The sequence below is a fragment of the Ahaetulla prasina genome, chromosome 1 (genome assembly GCF_028640845.1).
Source record: "Ahaetulla prasina isolate Xishuangbanna chromosome 1, ASM2864084v1, whole genome shotgun sequence".
Lineage (NCBI taxonomy): Eukaryota > Metazoa > Chordata > Lepidosauria > Squamata > Colubridae > Ahaetulla > Ahaetulla prasina.
In genome coordinates, this window is record NC_080539.1 from 246,318,380 (window position 1) to 246,345,124 (window position 26,745).

Consider the following 26,745-nt stretch of genomic DNA (forward strand, 5'->3'; position numbering starts at 1 on the left):
TAGTGGATAAAGATAAAACCTGGTAATGGCTTACAACTAGAACATTAAAAAAAGAAACTGAAGGTTTGATTTTGATTGCTCAAGAGGAAGCTACTCAAACTAATGCAATCAAGGCCAAAATTGAAAAATGTTCAAATAGTTCAAAGTGCAAACTGTGCAAAGAAGCAGTAGATCATATACTCAAATGTGTGAAAGAGACTGATTATAAGCAATTATATAAGACAATTGCCAAAATGATTCAGTGGAATAACTGTAAACATGATCATTTGCCAGTAATAAAAATTATAGAGAATTTATAGTTGAAAAAGTGGTGAAAATAAGCAGTTTAAAATATGTGGAATTTCTGAATAAAAACTGATAAAAGTCTTGGCTCATAACACAGATTTAGTTGTGGTTGAAAAGAAAAAAGTGTGGATTATTAATGTGGCAATATGACAGTAGAACAAAGAATTGGAGGAGATCAGAAAATATCAGGATTTCAAAATCAAAACTGAAAAATTATAATCTAAAGTGTCAATGGTGATCCAGTGGTTATCAGTACACTGGGTGCCATATCAAAAAATCTTGGATGGCACTGAACAGATTATTTGATTTTTTTCTCTTGCTTGATGTTTCTTTTAGTTTACTGCTTTTGTCATGCAACTTGTAGAAATGTTGGAAGCCAGAAGCTTAGGTCACATCACATACCACTGGGATATGTAGGATGAGGCTTCCAGCTTCTATTAATGAATATATCTACTATAAATATTTTAAAAATCTGTATCTGAAAACATTAAAACTGCAACAAATATTATTTCCTGCCCCTTCACTAAGAATTATGTATCTCTGGTCACCAAGATTGTAGCCTTGTTTCCTCCCCGTCCAAAAAAATTACTTTGGTGCAAACCAAAGGCTTCAATTGTCTTGCCTTTATTTTTTCTCTCAAGCTCTACCTGTGGTAAGAAACTTTTGTTCAAAGAAAGTTTGCTTTAAAAAATGGTCAACTTACCATTTTTATCATTATTATCTTAAAAAGACAAAAATGTCCATACCTCATACCCAGTGGTGAAATCTATTTTTTTCCCCCACCGGTTCTCTGGGTGTGGCTTGGTGATGGTCATGTGAGGGCCATGAAAATATTTACAGATCCCTCACATCCAGGACATAAACTGTTTCAACTCCTACCCTCAAAACGATGCTATAGAGCACTGCACACCAGAACAACTAGACACAAGAACAGTTTTTTCCCGAAGGCCATCACTCTGCTAAACAAATAATTCCCTCAACACTATCAAACTATTTACTAAATCTGCACTACTATTAATCTTTTCATCGTTCCCATCACCAATCTCTTTCCACTTAAGACTTTATGACTGTAACTCTGTTGCTGGCAATCCTTATGATTTATATTGATATTGATTGTTCCCGATTGCTTATTTGTACCCTATGATTATCATTAAATGTTGTATCAAGTGTTAAATTGTACCCTATGACTATCATTTGTGTTGTAAATGTGTCTCATAGTTCCCATCACCAATCTCTTTCCACTTATGACTGTATGACTATAACTTGTTGCTGGCAATCCTTATGATTTATATTGATATATTGACCATCAATTGTGTTGTAAATGTTGTACCTTGATGAACGTATCTTTTCTTTTATGTACACTGAGAGCATATGCACCAAGACAAATTCCTTGTGTGTCCAATCACACTTGGCCAATAAAATTCTATTCTATTCTATTCTATTCTATTCTATTCTATTCTATTCTATTCTATTCTATTCTATTCTATTCTATTCTATTCTATTCTATTCTATTAAGGTATCTTTTCTTTTATGTACACTGAGAGCATATGCACCAAGATAAATTCCTTGTGTGTCCAATCACACTTGGCCAATAAAAATTCTATTCTATTCTGTTCTATGTGACTGGGTGGGTGTTGCCAACTTTTTTTTTACTTTTTAAAGCATTTTTAACTAGTAAAAAATGCTTTGAAAAGTTAAAAAAAGGCCGATGATCAGCACCTGACCAGCCTGACCCCCCTCGCCAAGCCAGACGCAATGCCTCCTAGCCCTGAAGATTGACCGCCTTTCTACCTCGGCCACCAAGTCCAGGAGATGACCGAAGGGGGAGGGGAGAGAAACAAAGGGTTTAGCTGCTCCCCCTTTTCACTCACCCCAAGCTTCCGGCTGTGGATTTTCATGCCTTGCTTCATGCACCCGGGATTGTCGCCCTCGTCGTCTTCTTCCTCCTCCTCTCCATCTTCCAAGTGGAAAAATGCCAGGAGCAAGCGCAAAAAGAAGCCCACGCTTGCTCCTGGCATTTCTCTATTTATAGGAAGCATGTATTTATATACATGTGAAGGCAAGTTTGGCTTCCTGCGCTGCTTGCTAAAAACCTCATCAGTACCATTGTGTGGGTGGTTTGTGTGTGTGTGTGTGTGTCTTTGCTCCTGGTCTTTCGCAGCAGCCTGTGCCTGATGTCCTGTCCTTGGCTGGCTGAACCAGAGTTGGGGAATTCATTCACCCCTTCTGGCCTTGTCTAGGCTGGGCTGGCCGAAGCAGCACCCAGATCGCCTTGTGGGTCATGTGGCGTGACAGTCGATTTCCACTGCTCTTAAAGGCCCTGGAGCAGATCTGGCTGCTGCCATTCCGAGCCTGCTGGGGGCATCCACCGCCTCACCTGTTGCACCTCCTGGGGTTGCTGGAGTAGCCAAAGTGCTTGCTCCCCTTCCCAGGGCGGCGGGGATGAGGCCTTTAAGACAAGCATTCGGGGACGGGATGTCGGGCATGGGCTGCTGTGAAAGACCAGAAGCAAAGACTAAACACACAGAGAGACTTTAAAAGACCTTTAGAGCGACTTGGGGCTCCTTCTGATTGGCCTCCAAAGAAAAGAGGAATGAAGGCGGGGGTGGATTGGAGGGGCCATTTTCCCCCTGCCTCCACACTGACATTCAGTGCAGCCTCAACTGGCCCCTCCCTGGCTGTTCCCTGAGGTTCATTGTCTGCAGACTGAACTGCTTATGTGTCAAAGCCATGGTTGGTCACTGAAGTTAACCCATGAGGGGGAGTGAGATGAAGGGAAAGCGAAGATTGTAGTGGGTGAATGCTGAGGACAGGTGCTTGTGTCTGTGGGAGGTGAGCAACTGTGCCCTCATTGCAGGGGAAGAAGCGATCGATTACTGGTTCATATGTATAATTAACAAGAGTTGATAGAGGGAACGATTCCCCAGGCTATCAAAACGCCCCCTCCCACTTTTTTCTCATTGCCGCTCTGTCCTACGCTCATAGCCACTTCTTCCTCTCTCCTCCCACTGCCCCCCTCCCCCTGCCCAGAATACAGGATCAGCCTGGCACAAATGATCCGGGGCTGAGGTAGGGAAAGGAAGGGAATGGGATTGCACTTGGGGGAGCATGTGTGTATGCAGCCTTCCTTTTCCTTGCCACATAAACTTGGGGCTGAATGGCTTCCTGTTTGACCCCGCCCAGCACAGAGATTGAATCCACACTCACCTCCCCACTTCACCACTCTGCTTTTGATCTCGCAATTTTAAAAGGAATATATTTATAGTTAAAAGCTAGAAGTCCCGTCCCTGGCTGCTCATCTTAAAGGCACCTCGCCCCGCTCCCATCGCCCCGGGAAGGAGAGTTGGCACCTCAGATGCTCCTGCTGTCCCAGAGACCCCTGACCAGCCTGCCTGGGAGGTGGTGGTTGCCCCCGACAGGCTCAGAATGGCAGCAGTCGGATCCGCTCCAGGGCCTTTAAGAGCTAAGGAAATCAGCTGTCACACTGCATGACCCCCAAGGTGATCTGGGGGCAGCTTTGGCCAGCACGGCCTGGGCAAGGCCAGAAGGAGTTAATGAATTCCCCAACTCCGGTTCAGCCGGCCAGGGACAGGACGTCAGGCACGGACTGCTGCAAAAGACCAGGAGCAAAGACACACACACATACACAAAGACACATGTGCACAGCGGTACTGGTGAGATTTTTAGTGAGCTGCACAGGGAGACAGACTTGCCTTCACAGGTGTGAAAGCTTACTACAAATGGAGAAACGCCAAGAGCAAGTGCACACTTTTTTTTGCACTTGATCCTGGCGTTTTTCCATTTGGAAGATGGAGAGGAGGAGGAAGAAGAAGATAAGAGCGATGATCCCAGGTGTGTGAAGCAAAGCATGAAAATCCGGAGCACGAAGCTCGGGGTGAGTGAAAAAGGGGAGCAGCCGAGCGCTTTGTTTCTCTGGAACCAGTAGTAAAAAAATGCTTAAAAACTAAAAAAAGAAAGAAAAGAAAAAGTTCCCACGATCCTGCGTCGCTCAGCTAATTGTCAAAACTTTTTTTTATTTACTTTTTAAGCATTTTTTTACTACCGGATTTCCGGAAGTAAAACCAGGAAGTAACGACTGGGCGGAGCCTTGAGCTGCCATCCCTACCGGTTCTTCGAACCACCGGCTGTCATCACTACTGAATCAGCTGAACCAGTCCAAACTGGGAGCATTTCACCCCTGCTCATACCCCATTCTAATCCTACCTTGGGCACAAAGCAAAGCAAGTCAGCCCTAGGAAGGAGGCAAGGGAAACCATTTCCTAAAAACTTGATAAGAAAACTTGCAGGAACAAGTTCAAGTCAACTGTGATTCAAAGGAAGAAAAAAAGTTACACATTCCAAAACACATTTTGTTATGGGAAAACTTGGAAAAAAACAGAAATATTGGGGAAAAAACAGGTTTTTTTCCTGTTTTTTCCCAAATGGCTTTGGGGGAAAAACCGGGAAAACCCCTGTTTTTTCCCTCATTTTTCCAGGTATTTTCCAGGCCTTCCCGTCCTAGCTCAGACTGGCCAACTCTGGGACAGGCTCATATTTGGAATTTCAAGAGCATGTAATTGGCACACTCACAAAATGATGCTATTGGACATCTGCCTATTCACAAAATGGCTATCATGAAAGGCATCATCAGTCATAGAGCATCCATTAACAAGCTCCCCAGGATATTCTCTACCATCTCAATAAGACCTTTATGGACCCAAAGGCATTCTTCCATGCAAGCGTGATACTAAAGCCTGGTGTTTTGCAGCAGGCCTGCTTAATTTGCTTTCATTAAAAGAATATTTAAACAGTCAGGTGGACCCCGGAGAAACCACTGAGTTTTTTTGAGGACATGCTGGTGCCCACAATGTTGTTTATCCTTAATGCATGTTTCATTTCAAGTCTGAAACATTCCACTGGAACAAAACTCAAAATAATTTGTATTTCTCAGCCAAGGGACATCATGGAAAATCAGGACCAGCTACTGCTCCCTTGTTTTTCAACTCAGGTCCACAAGACTAGATAAGATAGTAATTCTCTGTCGAGGTAACTATCATCCAAATGGCAAGTAACTCGTTAAGGATATTTATTTTTTAAAATATAAAAACATACACAGGATTGTCACCTCACTCTCATCAATTGGAAAATCTGTTGAGACTAAAATACTTCTCAATAGGAAAAACCCAGACAGGAGTCTCTTCAATTGCTTTAAATATACATGTCATGGGGGAAATTATACACCCACACGAATTTGAACTGCCCCATAGCAATTTTTTTTTTGCAATTTTTTTATTTTTTATAAACATAATAATAAAAAACATCATTGTGAACAGATTGTCAGTCAGGTATATCCTTAAACATATTTCAAATTTCATCCCCCATTGTATTCTATGCAATATATTTCCTTCTCCTTCATTCAAATTAATAATTATTGCACAGCTCTAGTAAAAATTGTGTTCCATACCATTAAAGTTTAAATGAAGTCTAGTCCCCATATTTAAATTCCCCAAAACCTCATTAATAATTCTTCTATTAACTTCTTAAATTCCACAAATTTAAACATATCTGAATTACTTTTAATCAGAGGTCAGACCATAGCAACTTTTTTTTAAACAAGTGTATTAATTTCCCAGAACAACTGGCAGACTTAATGCTACAAACATCCTGACAATTAGTAAATGATGGCATGGACTTTCAAAAAGCATGAACTCTTTGCTACCATCTAGGGATTGTCCAGAGTTTTCAGCCTAGCAATAGGGTTCTAGGCATGGTAGGAATGGTGAACAGTCTTCTGACTGGCTGTTCTACTTCTTTTCTTTCAATAGTCCTTGCCCACATCATAGTCTACATTAATATGTCAGTTGCCGCAAGCTGATTATTTTGCTGCTTTTAACTTTAAAAATGATGAAAAAAGCAATCAGCTTATGAGTCACTAGACAACAATTCAACTATGTCATTTGGAACACTTGAAATACTCAGCTTAATGCCTCTTGGAAAAAATATTTTATTTATTCAATTTATATAGCTACTTATCTCCAACATTTGGCATTGAGCAGCTAACGAAAATAAAAACAAGATAAAAACACCCCCCCAAAAAACCCACAATAAATGACAAATATAGGAGCCAAGATAAAATCAATTAACACCATCAATATAACCAGAATACAGGCTCAACCACACAAATTGGTTGTCAAGCTCAGCTATAAAGTCAGTTGTTTTAAGGCCTTATAGAAAGGTTTGGAACAGACAGATCCAACAGCAGAAAGATTGTCCTGTAAGTGATCCGGTCTCATTCCATGTTTGGTATCATATTTGGAACAAAACTGTTTTCTTTCAGTTTTTTGAATACTCAAAACTGCCTTGTTGATATTGGAACACATTCCTATTTTCTGGACACCAGAATCCTTCCTACATCTAATATGTATCTAATAACTACATGTATCCAGGACTTAACATCTGCATTTCAAAGAAAAGATTCTTTGTGTGACACCTATCCTCTGTGTGCTACTTAGAGCAGAAGTAGTGGGCTGCAAACTGTTTGGAACCAGGCCGTGTGAGTGGCAGGCTGGCGTGCAGGTCGACTTGTGTGAGTGCACATACTTTGGATGACTGGCATGCTAATAATGACAAGCATTATTTTGTTCTCAGAAATTTGATTGTTTCTCTGAACACCTTTGTCACTATTAGGAGAAAAATTCCACCAATTCCATCATATTTATTTATCAAACTTATTTATTAAAGATGCTGCTCATCTAGAGATGCCAAGTGACAATGAATGCTTCATCTCCTACCAGATATTGCATGTTATTTCTCTATCTTTGAATGGTTCTGCAGTTGTTGGTGTATATATTATAGAAATACATTTTCTCCTGGGTTGGTATCATATATTTCAAATAAAACTATGCCCCATGGCTGAAAGCTTATTAGACTATCTATCTCTATCACTTACCAAACCAAAATACATGAAATTCCACTCTGACATGCTAAGACTCCATGATCTACCTCTAAAGAAGTCAAAACGTTAATTCCACTTACTGTTCCAGTTATTGTCTAGTTCCTGTTCAAGAATTACATTAGCAATCTTAGCAAGGAAAAGTTACAGTTCTATCCAATTTATGATGGAAACTTTTGCAATCTAGAATCCATACATTTGTATGCGCTCCATCCATGCACTTGATTTAGTGAACTGCAATCCATTAAATGTTATGCCATCATAAATGTGTTTCTGGATGATTTTTGTTTTAATGTAGATTTACAGGCTACTCTTTTGAAATTCCAGCAAGGCTTACTTAAAAGGATATACGGAGGCTTAAAATGGGGATCTATGACAAACGATATTGCCCCAAATCAATGCACTAAATGAAATAATTAAATTCAATCAAATTTAGTTCTTTTGTGGTCCCCAAAACCTCTTTGACTTGGCCTGTCCTTTCATGTTGGTATTGTACTGTACTAGCATTGTTGGGGGTGGGATAAAAAAGTGCCATGCTGTTATTGTAAATAGAATATATCTCTTAACGTTACTCAAACGTTGATATTTAGGAAACTTACAAGGACTGAAGTGTCCCACTGGGTTGCTTGAAAGATGGAGTGCATTTTTACCTAAACAAATCTAGGTCCCCCCCCCACAAAAAAAAATGATTTGCATAAACATAAATACACTGGTGGGAAAGCTAGTTGACAAGTGTTATTGGCTGCACATTTATAGTTTATTCTCCTGGCATAAATTTCCATCTTTCTTTTTCCCCTTTCGGATACCATCTGAAATATTTTAGGTGTTTCCTATCAAAGACTAACATACCCAGGCTGTACAGTATTATATAAGATTATATGTGTGCAATGTTATATTTGAACAAGTTAATGCTATTTCAAGACCCATAAAAAAAAATTCAAATCACATGTGCTTTCCTGCGTAGAAGAGTGATCTCAAGCACTTTTTAGAAAGAAGTTTATGTCATATACATAAAAGAAAAGAGTGAACAAATTTTCTGGTTTGTGCTTCATTTTCCCCAAACAAGGTTTGGATTACTGCAGTTTTATGCAGAGTAAATTGGGTAGAATTAGAGTTGCTGGAAGAGCACAGAGTATCTTCCTTTTTAATAGGTTTTTTTTTTTTTTTACAAAATGGAGCAGCTTGAGATCTATTTGAGCAGTTCCTATTATTGATTATATGAACCATAAACCGGCTTTGATTTCCAGCACACAGAGGACTCATAACATAGCTGTTAGTCACAGTACAACAAATTTTACTGGCCGATAAGCAGTGACTTTAGCGTGTTAGGAGAGAGCAGCACTTGGATAGCTCTGCTCTTTTACTATATGTCAGAAGAGAATTAACTATCAGAAGATAGCTATCTGCTAGAGTAGGGCACGCTTATCATGTAATCTCACCATCCTCATCAATCTGTTTCACTTCAATCAGCCCTATTGACCGCTCTGTAATACAAAGCAAGGGCTCCAGAAGTACAATTCCCTTAGCCTCCGCAGTTTAGGATAATAACGATAAATAAGAAGTGGACAGAAGTGCTATTTTTAGTAAGGTAACCACTTTTTTTTTTTAAAAAAAAACCATAATTGCAAGCTTTGGAATTTATTATTATTATTAGCTTTTTGTCAGATTAATTAACTAAAAATAGGGGGAAAAGGAAAGAGAAAGGTCTGTGACCAGTGTTATGAGCCATTGCTACCCCAGTTGTGTTCTTGGTGATTTGCAATGCTTCTCTCTCCTTATCCATTGCTTTAGAATGAAGAACAGCTGAAGAATTTCCGATTATTTATATTTTTTTGCATATGCAGGATTTGTTTGCATATACTGCCACAATCGGAATTCCCCCCCCCACCTCTCCCAAATGTCTACACGCACATCCTCAGCTAAACATGTTGTTATTTCCGAAGCAAGATTCCAAGTTCTCCTTGTCTCTGAAATGCTTTGGGGAGAAACAGAATGAGCTTCAGGGAAGATATACAGGCGCACTTCCTCCCATTGCCCCAAATCAATAATCAGCAGGGAAAGGAAAACGGTTTGTCTTCTTTAATTTCTCTCTTCTGCTTCAAATCACTTTTTATCAGCAATGCAAGATTCCATATTTAGGAAGTCATGCAATAAACGATGGTTTCTCCCACAGGATGGTTAAAGGGGGAAGGGGGTGGAATCATTTCTTTCCAGACACGGCTTCACTAAAGAGGTTGTCTCATTTTTCACCAATTTTCAGCTTACTTTATCAAACTCCCACCAGCCTAATGCATCATTTTCTATCTTCAACTGCATCATCCACTTCTCTTTTAATAATTTACTATCTATAAGAAATGCTTTACAATGTACAGGCTCACAGGTGATGTCAGGCTCCCTGGACCAAGACTCAGCAATAAATCTCCCACCCCCTCTTTACATGCTTAAATCGGCTATTAGGTTGAAACTCAGCAGAAGTCTCTCAGATTCTTAATATGACATGGCCTGATAAGATTTCTTATTGTAAGATAGCAGGAATATGAAACAACCGTCTGCTCATCTCTGACTATATGAGAGGGCAATTCACTATGAACCCTACAGCAATTTAACCTGTTGCTTCTTCTTCCTGTCTTTCACACATTTCTAAAGATTCTTTGTCTTGTGCTTTTGAGTCCTTAAGCGGAGTGGCTGGTGCTTGTTAACACAACCAATGTCCCTGCCTTAACAATTTCTAGCTCTTTCATAAGTGCTAGAGTGAGAAACTAGTCTCTTAGAAAGTTCACAAACACATTGCTTGAGTGTTATACTTCCATGCCAAGACTGACTGATTGGTTGTTGTTATCACTTATATGTGATAGAAAATCCACATGTACCCACTCAGATGCACATATGCTGTCAATCATGTGCTTTAAATAATTCAACTTTATTTATTTTGGCTACAAAGAAAACCCCACAGAAGGGGACCAGCCAAGACTGACTGCTCCATCCTAGTTTCTCAAGAGCATGCCTAAAGATTTTCTCTAGAGAACTAGGGGCTCTGCTGTATGGAGTGGGATTTGGGAGAATTGGGGAATCCATGAGAATGAAGCAGAAACATCTCCAGAAACAGACCTTCTATGGAACCTGCCTTGGCTCCATTTTCATTCATTTTGTCAATGCTAAAGTACACCTTATTCAGGAGCATGGGCTCTACTGTTGGACAATGTGAAATAAGGAAGTCATGTGTTCTGGGGTTTTTAGGAATGGCAGCATGCAGCAAAATTGTTTGTATTACCCTACTTTTACTACTGATGCAGCTATTTCAAATTCAAATGTGTCTGAACTGCATCCCATTTATTAATATTCAACAGTACTGTATTTGGAAGACTTCCCCATATCAATCTTCTCTCCCAGAATAAACAAATGATTTGTAGGATGTTAATCATCCACTTTCATAAACAAATGATTTGTAGAATGTTAACCACCCTATGGCATATTAGTAAATGAATCAGGGCTGCAAATCTCATGCACAAAAAATTACTGTTTAAAAGAAATTAATTTCATATCTTAGTTGACATCATTTGTGGTCTTTCTTTGCTGTCTGTTGTTTTTGTACTAATGCATTTATAACCTTTAATTTGCACCAAGGTTGAAATAATAAATCAAATCCTTGGATTTCATGTATTATTTTGATGGAATAATTTTGCAACATTTGTAATGTGACTCTATTAGCCAATACAACATATCCAGAGATTTTTTTTAATCATAAAGAAAATGGTTTATGATATTCAGCTTCTGTTAATTATCTTATAATATATTTACTGTCACTTAATGTCATCTAAAGGGAATTCCAGTAGAAAGATGCTATTCATTACTATTCATTAACTTTCATCTTCCTTACCAGCAAAAGAGTTCTAAATGTGCTTTTTAGAAAGATTTCATAATCTCGAGTACGACCTTAAACTATTTTACACAGATCTTGTATGTGTGTGAGTGCCCATACTTGGTGGGGTGTGGGCAACAGTATGTTGGCTTGCAAGGTTCAATGGTATGCCAGGATAAAAAATATTATTGCACTTGTGACCTACGAACTAAAATGTGCAAAAGTGACTTGGTACTGTCCTTAGTGTTGGCTGTATCTGGCAAGGGTATAACTAAAGCTGGTGAGCTAATCTACACTTTATCTATATTATCAAAAATTTTAATTAACCATATATATAATGGGTGCACCATGGCATATGAAAGGCTGTGATTTGAAATATATAGAAGAATAAAATGATAATGAATTAACAAATGACATTAAATAAATTATATTGTGTGCTTGGGAAACTAAGAGAAAGGGAAGGTGTGCTAGACAATATGGATGAGGATCAATTGCAAGATAAACAAATGAAGGGAAAATGGGTGTGACAAGAGGAAGAGGAAAATTTATAAAGTAATTTTTAGATGGAGAGGAGATCCTGAAAGAGAGAAAGTGACAAATTTAAAGAAGAAACAGCAGAATTAAAAAAAAAGCAAGTATAATTTTCAAGGACAGGAAGTAGAAGGAGGTACATGAATAGTGATGTTGTAAACCAGTGTTAGCCATGTTCCTTTTTCTTATTTCATGTCTTTAACTGTTTGGCTCAGTATTCAGCATAATGTTGCATACCCTTAAAATGTGATATATATCTGGAGCATCATAAAGTATATATATATATATTTTGTGTGTGTGTGTGTGTGTGTGTGTGTGTGTGTGTGTGTACATACTCATAAATTGAAGTGACAAGCTTGGAAGCAGGCAACCTCAATTGAATTCATCCAAAAAATAGTAAGCAGCTTTGGCCATGTGATACTATGTGAAATCCCTAGTTATCAGCTACACAGTGGGTTGTATAGTAAATATCATCTCTAATATGAATGCTCATAAGGATGATGCCAAGGCTTTTGAAATGTCCTATGAACAGTAAGACAATAAATATCTTTTTATTTCAAAAAAAGAGTATTATCAATATAGCTCAGAGGGAATGAAGTGATTAAACTAGGATTAGGAAACATATGGGCCTGCAGATACTGGACAACATTTCTAATTCTGTTCTACCAGAGCAGCAATCAACAAAAGAAAAACAAAGGAAAAATAATACTATATAAAACCTAATTTTAGACCCTCTGTGATCTGTAAGATGGCGAAAAAAAGGACGAATTACACATAACATCAAATAATTATTCTTAGTCACAATTATCTCTTCAGATTGATAATATATGGCAATTTAGAATCTTCCCAAAAACTAAAAAGATACTGTGTAGCAGTTTTGTCCAATTTGATATTCACAGGATCAACTCCCATAAACATTACTGCAATTGTTATCCTGGTTTGTGGCCATAATGAAAATTTGATTTTATTTACTACAATTGAAGAAGGCTGCCTAGCCTTGTTTATTAGACTTATTATAATGTCATCTATTGATGAGCTCTATTGAGCTATCTCAGTAGCTTATGACAAAATATATCAAAATTAAATCAGAGACATTAAGAACAATTAAAAACAGATAAATGTGTATTGAAATGGACATATTTTAGGTTGCATTGTACAAAGGAAAGTAAAAGACTGGGGTCCCTAAACACAGAAAGAAAAGAGCCATGGTGACTACAGGGAAAATACAATTCAAAGTTAATGCAAGAGGAGCCTACACCTTTACACAAATTGATATAAATAATATCAATAACCTGAGAAGGAACCATAGCTATTCCTTTGGTAGCCTAGACCTAAGCCAAACTGGGCTTTCAATGTACTAAGAAGTACATTATAGTTCAGCGGAAAGAAACTACAATGTTTTAGTACAAATAAAAATGGAGACTTCTTTAAAAACTTCCGGAGGCCATCTTAGTTTCCGAATTTTGCAGCATTCGGACTAAACAAATATCTTGATATAGAAGTTATCAAGAGTGGAGGTCACCAGTGCATGCACCAGAAAATTAATCTTTTTTTTAACCCAGTAAGGGACCCAGTTGATACAGAATTTATTATTTATTTATATATCAAACTTCTTAACCACCCATCTCCCTTACAGAAGGGCTCTTGAGCGTTTCTAGCTGAGAAAGCAGAGAGAAATTGATCCAGAAGCATCTCCCCTCAATCAAATAACTGCTTCTTCTGAGACAATGCGGCTCTATGCAGAGGTCTACTCTCTTTCTGGAATTGTAGCTCATTACAATAAGTAATTCATTCTTGTCTGGTTTCATTTTCAACTTATCAAGGGCAGGCAGACATTCGATAGGACACACCATTACTTGAAGATGATACAGAGAAACAGATTTGCATGTCATCAACGTAATGACAACACCCAGCTCCACATCATCTGCTGCTCTCTTAAGACTTTCAAGAAAATATTGAAAACATCGGAAACAAAACAGAGCCCCAAAGGACAACATGGGTTAGTGTCTATTTCAGAGAGCAACTATTTCCAAGTAACATTGCTAGAAATCTACTAGGAAAGAAAAAGAAAATATCCTAGAAGGATATCGTGATCAATTGTTTCAAAAATAGCAGAGAGGCTGAGCACAATCATCAGAGTAACTCCCCATGTCAGTCCCCCAAGATCATTCATCAGACTGAGCAAGTCAGTCACAACCTCATTACCTGCTCTGAAGCCTATTTGAAATACAGTAGTTGCATCCAGGACTACCTGTGCTTAAACCACCACTCTCTTATTCAACTATAATTGCCCATCTCCAAAAGATCCAGTGTAGGCTTCTTTGGAAGTGGTCTAATAATGGTCTCCTGTCAACCCCACAGGAAAGCTATGACTACTTTTATTGAGATTGGTTTGTTTTGGACTTAAGCCATGTTTTCCCCCCTCGTTGCTATGGTAATGGAGCTGGTTTATCTCTGTCAAGGTCATCTTCCTGATTCTCTATACTTCTACTTCATATTGTAAGTTTCTCTGTCAAGGCTTCTTCTAGTAACTTTCAAGCTATGCATTCCAAGCCAAATAGAGCCAGGATCCATAAGACAAGTGATGAAATGTACTACTCTAAACAGCCTGCCATATCAGCCAGTGCCATAAATTGACATTGATCCAGTTACCAGACAATCCCATAATTGATTCTGCATCAACGGCGGTATCTGGTTCAGGCTGAATACAACAGATTTTATTCACAAAATATCATTACAGGTTGTGTATTACATCACAATAAACTCTTGAGGGTTCTGCAATTCAACTCCTGGGGGAGAAGAAGGAAGCTTCATTGCACAAAACAATTCAGCAGCCCATGAATTGTTCAAGAAAAAAATACACAACCCCTCTCAGTTGTGGACTCCAGCTGTACCCAATAGGCTTTTTAGGCACATTGAAATAAAAATAAAAATAAAATGTTAGTGAATAGTAATGATTTAATTCTCCTCTAAATCTGCATCAGCAACGCTCTGGGAAAGTCTGTTCAATATTTACTCTGTTTAACAAAGTGATCTTGAGTTTTTAAACAGGGCCTAGGGGAATTTATACTTCTAATTCAAAAGCTTCAGTATTTGGGAGGAAGTTTGTGGGGGGATTTCACTGTAGAGACTCAATCAGGCAAAAAATATTTTATTAGCATTTTCGTATCTGTAAGGTAGTTCCTGGTTCTGCTTGATACTGCTGTATCATTTAAGAACATTCCAAATTATAAAGTGTACACATAATCCTTGGCTTACAACCATTAGTTTAGTGACTGTTGAAGTTACAACAGCATTGAAAAAAGTGATGCATGACCAGTTTTCACAGTTACGATTGCTGCGGCATCCCCATGGTCTTGTGATCAAAATTCGGGTGATGGGAAACTGGCATGTATTTATGACCCAGGGTCATGTGATCACCATTTGTTACCTTTCCAGCTGGCTTCCAACAAGCAAAGTCAGTGAGGGAAGCCTGATTCACTTAACAATAGGATGATTTGCTTAACAACTGTAGCAAAAAAGGTTTTAAAATGAGGCACAACTCAACAACTGCCTTGCCTAGCAACATAAATTTGAGGCTCAACTGTGGTCATAAGTCAAGGACTACCTGTATGTTCCAAATCAGCGACCCTCAGCTTTTTTGATACCAAGGATCAGTTTCAGGGAAAACAATTTTTCCATAGACCAGCAGTGGTGGGAAGGGACGATGGTTTTGTGCACTACCTATATCCCATGCATGCGCAGATGAAGTTTCGCTCACTTGTGCAGCCCAGTTCCCAACAGGCTATGGACCAGTACTGGTCCACAGACCAGAAGTCCTGTTCTAAACAGCTTCCAATACCATTACCTGAAAGTAAAATGTAGATTCTCCACTATAACAGAAATCTAGGTTCTCTCCACAGCTTTGTCCATGTTCATGTAATCTCTACCCTCAACTTTTTACTTTTTCATAATAATATAATTTTTATAACAAATCTATCTAATTGGAAAAACCCAAAATCAAAGTTTCATTTTTTCCCCACCTCTAGCACAAAGACTAGAAGTACTTGGAAACCAGTTCTGGACCACATTCGTGTAATTTCAAGAAAAGCAAGGAAGGTCTGGAGAAGAAATAACTAAAATAAATTTCAAGACAATTAATAATCAGCCTTAACATTTCTTGTCTGATAGAATTATTTTTAATACATTCTCTATCTTTTCTATTTTTAATGCAAAAGGAAGTGTTTAACATAGTATCTGATCTAGTGGTGGATTTCAATTTTTTTTACTACCGGTTCTGTGGGCATGGCTTGGTGGGCGTGGCATGGCTTGGTGGGCATGACAGGGGAAGCATACTGTAAAATCTCCATTCCCACCCCAATCCAGGGGAAGGTTACTGCAAAATCCCCATTTCCTCTCGATCAGCTGGGACTTGGGAGGCAGATAATAGATGGGGGTGAGGCCAGTCAGAATTTTTACTACAGGTTCTCCGAACTACTCAGAATTTCCGCTACCAGTTCTCCAGAACTGATTAGAACCTGCTGAAAGCCACCTCTGATCTAATCCTTCTATTTTTTTCCCCCATAAGAGATTTCCCCCTAAAAGATAGTATCATGGAGAAAAAGAGAATATGGAAAGAGTTTAGTTTTCTTTGAAACAAATATGATTCAAATTGACATTGATTCTTCGTTCAGATATCTTTTCTAGGAGGAGGTAAAGATTAATCAAAGAATTACATAAGATATCATGAAACCATGGTACAATCCAGATGAGACCCTCAGAATACAACCTTCTCTGTAATTCTTCACTGAATGTGTGTGTGGGTGTGGGGGGGAAATAGGTCTCAAATTCCTCAAAAACACATTATTTATAAAAGGGATGTGGAACAAAGATGCAATTCTCCTAACCCCATCTCTCTGTCATGCGGAGCCTGAATCTGGGGTGGAAGATGAGCTGGAACAGGAGCTGACAGAGATCGAGGGGTCAGTTAGGCCATACCATTTCAGGATTAGAACAGCTTGTAGACAGGGAGGAACAGGGGCAAGATGAACAGGAGAGACAGGACTCATGCGATGAGCAAAGACCACCCCCTCCTGATCCTACAGCATGAAGAGAAAAGGCAAGAACAAGCTGGGTACGAGGGAGGAGAGTGCCCCACCCCGCCTTCACAAGGCATACCTGGGGACTGAAATGTAAGGAGATGCTAGGGGAGGGGCATTTGTCAGGAACGAGCGTTGAATCTGTGGAGCCTCGTGAGCACTTGCCGATGTCTGGAGATTACTGTGCTCTGTCTTGTGGGGCTTGCCCAGTTTTCCTGCTTTGCTGAACTTCTGGCTCTGGTTACTGTTTTGCTAACCTTGCTAACTGGACTTCTTGCCTTGGTTACTGCTTTGCAAACTTTGCTTACTGGACTACTCACAGCCAGAGGCTGTTGAAGGTATGTGTGAGAGCTTTGCTCCGGGAATTGTAGTAAGAGTGGGGACGTTTGGGGGCAAAGTTGGAGCAATGGAGGGGAGTTAGACCTATTTTCTGGTTGTGTTGCTTTTGTGCCAAGCCCCGGGTCATTACACTCTCTCTGAGAACTCTATGTCTATTATACCAGTAGTTTCTCAATTTTAGGAACTTGAATTCAGTGGATTGTTCACATAACTGACAACATTTGACCTTGGACTTTGTTTCCAAATATTTCCAATTCAGTTTGACCAATAGCTGCTTCGAAAGGCGCTCATTCTATGTATTTGTAAAGATTATGGTGTGAACTAATAAACCATGTCAGATATTCATAAAACAAAAGATACTCTGAAGACATATGTGTTGTAATACAATATAAACGCTACCACTAAAACAATAGCATCTGAGACAAAAAAGAATGAAAATGGCATAGGACACTTCCTTATGTAGAATCCTTCCAGCAATGGTCAAAAAGGATGAATGAACATGGAGTGAAACTCAGATCAGCATCTAATACATGAATGAAGCTGCATGAATTTATATTTCAGAGTCAATTATGGACAGCTGTGGTGATTCCTAAACAGCATAGAATTATTAATAGACAACTTTTGGATAAGTTTTGAGTATGCCTGCAGAAGGGATTCGTTGCCTTCTTGAAGATATAATTAAGTTCTTAGGTGAGTCAACAATTTTTACATAACAAGTGATTCCAAGTAAATATTTTTTCAGAGCGATTATTTAAAATTAATTTTAAATCTGTTTGTCACATCTGAATCACCACAAACCAATTACCTTTCCAAGATGTTCTAGACAACTTGTCCTCTCTGTCGTTCCATGTTTCAACATACAAGCTGTACTGCATAAATAAAGGTTGCTATATATAATATGCCCATTTCATTCTACAGATGGTTTGAATCTGGACATGAATTAAAACATACTCACATGGTGCATAGAACATCACTAATACAGAAGAATGTTCCTTGATAAACTTGTCAAAATCATCATCTGTTAGGTGAAAAACAGCATTTTCCTCTTCTGACCAAGGAGTCTCAGGAGCCTGTGGCTTAGGTGGCTGAGGACTATAAAAAACAAACAGAGTAGCCAATGTTCAGAAGGTACTACCAATAATAATAGCACTTAGACAAGCCAGTCAGGATCAAGCTCCCAGCTGTGGGCAGTTAGCCTGCAATACTGCATTTTAAACCACTACACTATCAGGGCTCTTAGATGGTAAAGAGCAGCTGTCTGGATCATAATTCACCTGATTATGTAAATGCTAACATGCAATGTGGTAATTTGATACAAGTAAGTCTCTGTTCAAGGAGGATGATCATTAAATACAAATTAAAAAAAAGGATGAGAGGGGTGGAGAGGCACCTGGCACAGAAATTTTGTAACAATGGTAATTATGGGCTACGTACAAAAAGCTTTAAGATGGAACAAGAGACATGCCTTATTAATTTCCTCTTTAACTTCTATAAATAATCTGTTGTGATCTGACAATGAAGCATATTGTAAAAATACCATCCAATAAAAAGTTGCTAATGAATGCAAACCATAAAGTGTGTTAACACTATAAACTGCATCGTTCTTTTAGACACAACACTGCTGAAAATAGTCTTTTTTTTTTACAGAAGACAAATAACAACAGACACTTAGCAAGTTGGAAGGTGAGAGGTAGGGAAGTATACAGGCTTATATCCAGAAATGAAAAGGAAGAATTGAGCAAGCTCTGCCAGGCAATCAATACATCAACAGTTTATACTGGTGTATACAGTTTATACAGTTCCACAATGCAAAACTGGTTGTCTGGTGGAATGAAGCATTTCTCATCTATGTCTTTATGTTACTTAGAAGCTTTTCATTTGTCACAAATGAAGTTTATGAAGTAAGTTAACTGTTTATAAAACTGTCTTTAAGAACAAGGTCAAATTCGGTACCAGTTTTCAAATATAGAACAAAATGACTTAGAACATATTGTTAAATCTTTCTAGTCAACTCCTTAAATCACGGGCGTCAAACTTGTGGCGTCATGTTGCCGTCACGTGACATTTGGCGATGTTTTCCCTTCACAGAGCTGGGGTGGATATGGCCTGCGCGTGACGTATCCAGCCCGTGGGCCGCCAGTTTGACACTCCTGCTTTAAATGGATATTCATATTTGGGAAATTATTTAAATCTGTCCTTTTCCACCAGTTGTTTTGAAGACTATCTAATCTCATGCCAAGTATCCAGTTACTTTTCCAGATAAGAAGAGGAATTATGATATTGAGAAGCAAGGAGCAAGACACACCAACAACTCTTCCCAGGACCTTCTATTCTTCCTTTAGCTCCTGCTGCCAATATTCCAGCACAGGATATCCCACCTGCTTGTCTGTCCATCTTTCCAGCACTTTTCCCCAGCTCCCTCTGTGTCTACAGTCATAGCAAAGCATATCCCACCAACCTGCTGACCCCTGAACCTGTATAGGTGATGTTATGCTGCCTTTTACTCTTATTCTTCTACTCTTATTCTTCTATTCTATTCTTATTAGTGGCCATTAAAGCTCCTTGCAAATGCTTATGTGCGCAATCTGAAACACGGCACTAAGTAACAGGAGTTATTTATTTAATGTGGTTTATTATTTCCATATAGGGCAAACATACATCAAATGTTCAATTATACTTTTCCAGCATTTTTGAATGACTATTGCAGGACACTGGACCATTCATTCTAAAACATCTTTCTAAAAACATCTTTGAGTTATTACTTATTATTACTGTGCATATGTGCCAGGCTTACACTGCAGACAATTTAACAGCAACTGTCATTATTGTTAGGTCTCAACTAAAGCATGCTTTCTCAATATGACTCTCCCCCCTCCCACTATTGATTTCTTTTGGAGAGAGGGGGAAAAGCTGCAGCATCATTTTTTTCTTATGGGAAACTATTAAACATGCATTGAAAATTAATTGAGAACAAACAGCTGCCTTTAACTCTAGATGGCTGAAATGTCAGCTAAAGCCCAGAGTGGCTTGTTAGCAGACATTATCATTGGAAACAGTCTGCAGCTGTTTTTGCTTTGCATTCAGTAACTGCATCCAGTAGCTGTCACAGCACTGATATAAAAATATTGAATATTACTGGGATTAGGAAACCATAACGTGGGCAAACTGAAATGAAGGGGAAAAAAATAACTCTAGATGTTTCTTCAAATGGTTCACATGTGGGCGCCAAGAGATAAGGACCTCCTTGCTCAGGCAAAAGGAGGTGTTGAAGGTGATGAAGGCATGCATCATTATTCAGGGAAGGGAAAGAAAACCTCTCTGCATTCATTGGTCATGCTTTCTTAAAAGACCAAAGAGGCTTTAACACTAAGGACATTTCCCCCTCTTTGATCTGCACAGCAGGTGCTGAATGTACTTAATGTTTGACACTGTAAGAAGCTGCAGCCTAAATGTGCTGTGATGCCTCTTCTGACACAAACACCCCACTCTCCAACACACAATCATAAAGTAGTGAGAACAAACCAGGGACCTTGGAACACACAATTCCCAAAGAAGCATATTTTAAATAGCTTCAAGATCTGCCATTATTTGTGCTTCCTTTTAATTGCATGGCATGGAATTAAGAGAAACACAGCTGTGCTCCTTATTAGCTATGCCTAAGAAAGGTAAAGACAACAGACATAAAGGCAATTGTTTGATAACTAGCAAAGAACAGTTCTTTCTTGATCGGGGTGTCAAACTGGCGGCCTGCCAGCTGGAAGCGTCATGCGCAGGCCATGCCCACTCCAGTTCCACGAAGGGAAAAAATGTTGCGAAACATCATGTGAGGGCAACGTGATGCTGCAAGTTTGACACCCATGCTGGCAACTTGAAAACTTCACACATGCTCTAGATTAAAGATACTTGTCCTCATTTAGTGACCAAAATATGGGCCAGCAACATGACTGTGTGAAAGCAATGTGAAAGTGCAACTGTGCTTAAGATTTTATTTCAACTTTCCTTTGCTTTACAGGACTGCGACAGTTGTAAATGCAAGGATTGACTGTAAGATTACTTTTTCATCACTGTCATAACTATGAATGGTCACTATATGAGGACTATTTGATTTACCTTGTCCAGAATAACCTGAGCATATTTGTTGTAAAGCTACATATAGGTTCCATTTGAAACATGCTAGTGAAAATGAGCAAATATTGACTAATGTTGACCTTAAATTAGTTGAGTTGCATGTGATAAAGGTACAAGTAGTGCTCGACTTACAACCATCCCCAACTTGTTGTTGTTAAGTGAACTTTGCCCCATTTTATGACCTTACTTGCCACAGTTATTAAGTGAATAACTGCAGTTGTTAAATTAATAACATGGTTGTTAAGTGAATCTAGCTTCCCCGTTGACTTTGCTTGTCAGTCATAAAAGGATCAAATCAAATAGTCCTCATGTAGTGACACTGCAACTGTCATAAATATGAGTCAGTCTGGATTTTGATCACTTGGCCATGAGGATGCTGCAATGGTTATAAGTGTGAAAAACAGTCATAAGTCCCTTTTTTCATCTTCATTGTAACTTTGAACACATACTAAATGAACTGTTGTTAAGTCAAGGGCTAACTGCACAACTAAAATCGGTAGGCTTAGCATACACATCTCCATCTTACTTGAAAAATGTAATGTGAAAGCCTGGATTCATGAGAGCCATGATTCATAGTCAAAGGTGTCTACAGAGGGGAAAGGGGATGGAAAAAAAAGTCAATGTGGCAGCCATGTCCATGTGATCAAGTCCCGCCTTCTGTACAAAGGAGCAGGGCTTCAGTCATGTGGTCAATTTATCTACACCCTGCAGCCACTGTGGACATGGAGATGAATATGAGCCTATCTCAGGGGTGAAATCCAGCAGGTTCTGGAGAACTGGTAGCGGAAATTTTGAGTAGTTCAGAGAACCAGCAAATGCCACCTCTGGCTGGTCCCAGAGTGAGGTGGGAATGGAGGTTTTGCAATATCCTTCCCCCAGGAGTGGGGAGGGAATGGGGATTTTGCAATATCCTTCCCCCTGGAGTGGTGTGGGAATGGAGATTTTGCCACGCCCACCACGCCACACCACGCCCACCAAGCCACATCCACAGAATCGGTAGCAAAAAAATTTGGATTTCACCACTGACCTATCTAATAACAAGTATGGCATATGAAAGATTGTGTTCTGGAATCCAAGACAGGAAAAAGAACAAAGAGCATGAATTAACAAGTGAAATGAAACTCAAGAAAAATATACAAGTCTTGTGAAACGAAGAAAAAGGGGGAACGGTGTAAACAAATCTGGACCAAAATCATCAGATCTTGTAGAATGGAATTGAGTTGATGAATGTCTGCCCAGAAATGAAAGTGTACAGGTAGTTTTGGACAAATGGAGGTAAACATGAGTGACGGTTACAAGAGTGACGAGAGGTTCTGAATGGGACAAAACGTTTGTGGATAAAATTAACAGTAAAAAATTGAGAAAAATGGATGTGAAAGAAAAAGAAAAAAGTTAAAGGAGTTCTGAAAGAAATAGGGGTTAAAGCAGATTGACTGAACAAAAAAAGAAAATATGAACTGTATATGTATAAAAAAGAAGATAAAATTCACAACAGAATGCATGGAAAGAGGACTTAAGGAAGAAAGAAACAGAGCTGCTTGAAAGAGGGTAAAAAGAATTATATTGCATAGTACATTACATTTAATGGGAAATATGAAATAGGATAGTTGGTGGATTGATATAAAGCAAGAGGATGAAGAAAAAATGCATATAAGAATGCAATAAAAATGAATCTGAAAGACATTGTGCAAAAGAAAAAGATAGTTATAAAAATATAGCTAAAGAGAGCAATGGATCGTTAAAATTAAAGTGGTAGGGATGTAAAAGCAGTTTTGATAGATTTTTTTTTAATGTTTTGGAAGTGGGCGAGCAGCTCTCAACAGGGAGCCCTGCTGAACAGCAAAAGAAATTAACAGTAACAGTGATGAGATAATTTGGACTGACACTAAAGTAAGGAAATGCTGGAGTATTTTATTGATCTAAATGTGAACGATAGCAGTATGAACAGTGGTACTGACATTAACGCTACTAAAATTAGTCTCCTAGAAAAAATGATGAAAAAGAAACCATAAATGCAATTGAAATGTTGGAAAGCTCTTGGCATAAAGTGATTGCAGAAAAGCAATAGCACTTAGATTTATATACTGCTTCATAGTGCTTTACAGCCCCTCTCTAAGCGGTTTACAGAATCAGCATATTGCCCCCAACAATCCGGGTCCTCATTTTACCCACCTTGGAAGGATGGAAGGCTGAGTCAGCTTTAAGCCTGGTGAGAATTGAACTGCCGAACTGCTGGCAGCTCTCAGTCAGCAGAATAGAATAGAATAGAATTTTTTTATTGGCCAAGTGTGATTGGACACACAAGGAATTTGTCTTGGTGCATATGCTCTCAGTGTACATAAAAGAAAAGATACGTTCATCAAGAATTCTAAGGTACAACACTTAATGATAGTCATAGGATATAAATAAGCAATCAGGAAACAATATCAATATAAATAGTAAGGATACAAGGAAAAAGTTACAGTCATACAGAAGTAGCCTGCAGTACTGTATTCTAAACACTGTGCCACCACGGCTCTTTAGAAATACTAAAAACAGATGTAACTCATTCATGGAGTGACTGTGTGACTTGCTTAACATGTATGTGAAAACTGCACACGTGTCTGACAACTGGAAGGAAGTCATTATTGTTAACATTTTCAAAGAGAAAGGTAGCAAGGTGGAATTAATTAAACATGAATAGGAAGCTGTGGCAGGACCAAATTTCTGCTCTTTAGCAGATCACTGAGAAATATATAAATGTGAGAAAGAATTTATGTTTTTGTATGATAAACACAAATGAACAAACTTGAATTATGGAATACATTGGGTTAATACGGAATTGAATGTTGATTGTGAATGTGATAAGAGTGGTTTTTTTAAAAAAATTGTGTGATTTATCTGTTGCATCAATTCTAGCATGTGTAAGAATTAATGGGATAACTGAAGATGAACAGGGAATAAAGGAAAGATGTTCCCTTGGTTCTTAATTTGTGGCCAGGTTAGATGGGTATTTGTTAAGGAAATGAATGAATAGGTACTTTTGTATGCAGATGGTGTCATGTTGTTTGCTGAGAATCCAAATGATTTGCAGAGAGGTCAGTTGGAAGACGCCATGAGGATTATATATCCTCAACAATTGAGAGAACAATTGTTACACAGAAAGCAAAAAAGCAGAAAAAGTCGATGAATTTCTGTTTCTTGATAGAATGTATAACAAAGATGGGGAAAATGGATGAAGGAATATTCAGGTGCGCAAATGTTGACAGAAATGCAGAGAAAATGAACAAGGATCAAACTGCAAAACAAACAAAGGAAAAGTGAAGTAAAAAAGAAAAAGACTGAAAGAGTCATGTTTAGATGGAACTGATGAGATTCTGAAAAAGAGAGAGAAGTGAGAAGTGTAAAGAATAAAGGGCAATGTATGGAGTGATGGACAGATATGGTAGAAGCAAGGACAGTATGCAGGGACAGAAAGATATGAAGAAGTATAACAAATGGTGTTTATGTAAACGGATTTTATTGATGCTGCCTGTCCTTTTTCTTACTGTATTTCACACCTTCAGTGTCTTTGGCTTTATATTTCTTACTCCTTTTCTGTCTTTGCATAGTGTTGTATAATCCAAAAGGGAATAGCTGATATGTATGCATTCAATATGGGAAGAATAAAAAGCAATGCAAACTACCAATCCATCATAACATTATTATCCAATTTGAATTGGATGTGTCCAAGCATGTTTCAGTCCAGCTGTGAATTAGCAGAGATACAGGACTTAAGATGAGACTTACTGTCTTTTCCAATTCAGCCCATACTGGCAAATGTCTAATTTTGGTATGACATTTATCGTCTTTTGACAGCTATTATTAGGGTAACTCAGATAACAGACACAAAAAAAACCCCTTATTCTCAAAGAAACTTTAAGCACTCACTTTAAAAAAAAAAACACTTTCCCCCAGTGCTAAATTATCACTGACTCGTGTTCTCCTAACACAATATATCAATCTAAATCCTTAAAACAGTACACTGTCTCAATTTGCTTTCAGAACAAATAATGGCCAGGCAAGTCTGTCAGAAGACCAAATACATGAATATCTTTCAATCATTTCTGGATTTCACATGGCTCAAATATCATACAGAATTTTTTTTTCTTAGCAGTATCATAGCACAGAGATACCAGCACTATTAACACAAGCAAATAATTGGTATATAACATTCCATGAGACCCTTGCGTATTTTCCTGTATCTTCACTTTGTAATGTTTCAAACTCTGCTGTGTTGCCTCTAAGATGCTCTGGGCAATGAATATACTGTATATATTCCTGATTTCATCATTTTGTTCCTTGTCAAATGCCTAAGATATATTATTGGCTCTGAAAAAAAGGAATGTATTACAAGAATTCAAGACTGATCTAACAGATCTGAGGATAGAAATATAATTGTTTCTCTGTGTTGATTATTGCATGTGCATCGTTAAGTTTGTCCACCGCTGCCCCCACTAGCCAAAGAGAAAAGAAACAGGCAGAAGCGGTCAGAACTGTTGGACAATATATCGTAATTGAGATGCAAAGAAGAGACTAGCAAAAAAAATTTTTTTTCACAAGTAAAGCTTAAATGAAATCAATGCTCAGTAAAAGATAATGGAGAGTTGTAATTAACACATGCAAAATAGAAAGCATGACAAATGAAAGTAAGTGAGAGTTCAGGTTTACTTTTAACTCATTAACTCATAATTAGATTGGTATATATATTCTTTGGGTTTTCCATAATGCTGATTAAAAAATGTTCTCAAAGATGGAGATGTCAACTAAAAACTCACTTTTGCAGCCATTCTCCAATGTCCTTTGCTGTAGCACCATAGTTTTCAAAATTAAACAGGAATTTCCCCTTTCTGTAAAAGCAGTGAAACAGAGAGGAGTTGGGATATAAGGATAAATATAGATATGCAATTATATGCAATACTTGTGTGCAGATCAAGTAGAGACTGACTCAAAGTAGCATATTGTTGGATATCCCCGGACATTGTATTCTTCTTTTATTTTTTCGAATTCAGATGAGTAGACATTCATCCCTGCAAGTACCTGCAATGACAGAATCAAAAGATCCTTACTCCAATCAGCTCTTCCAAAACTTGAAAACCCAGCATTAATTGCAGGAAAAGAATATTTGAAAATAATCTGTAGTTGCTAGCAACTCCCACCTAAAAACCAAGGGAATCATCCCCCTTTACATATCTTCCGATTCATTCCTTTATGGGCTTATAGATGTTCAATAAAATTTTAGCTATTTTTACATGCTGTGACTTGCTGCTTTATTTATGAAGAAAAATGAATTGTGGCCTCACGGAACATAATTGTAAAATCCGTGGTCCCTGAAAGTTACAATTCTCAGCAGCCCCAAAGAGAGTTTTTGTGATAAAGGCAGCTGGGAGCTGTAGTTCAGCAACATCTAGAGATTATCCCCTATTCCACCACTTAATATGGTAGAAAACATATGCAATGATGTGGGAAAACTGTCTAAGCAATAAAGTATGCTACTGCATGCATAACTTGGAGATCAATTTAAAAGAGACATCACACAATTAGTATTTCAGCTC

At 38.3% G+C, this 26,745-nt stretch overlaps 1 protein-coding gene across 1 annotated transcript in view; it reads right to left on the reverse strand.

Moving 5' to 3' along the window:
• PDIA5 (protein disulfide isomerase family A member 5) overlaps positions 1 to 26,745 on the reverse strand; it is a 180,990-nt gene that overhangs the window by 74,382 nt on the left and 79,863 nt on the right. The window contains exons 8-10 of the mRNA XM_058194942.1: positions 26,139 to 26,230; positions 25,969 to 26,040; positions 18,000 to 18,136 (exon numbers count right to left, since the gene is read on the reverse strand). Coding sequence (XP_058050925.1) covers positions 18,000 to 18,136; positions 25,969 to 26,040; positions 26,139 to 26,230 — 301 coding nt within the window. The remainder of the gene's footprint in view (positions 1 to 17,999; positions 18,137 to 25,968; positions 26,041 to 26,138; positions 26,231 to 26,745) is intronic.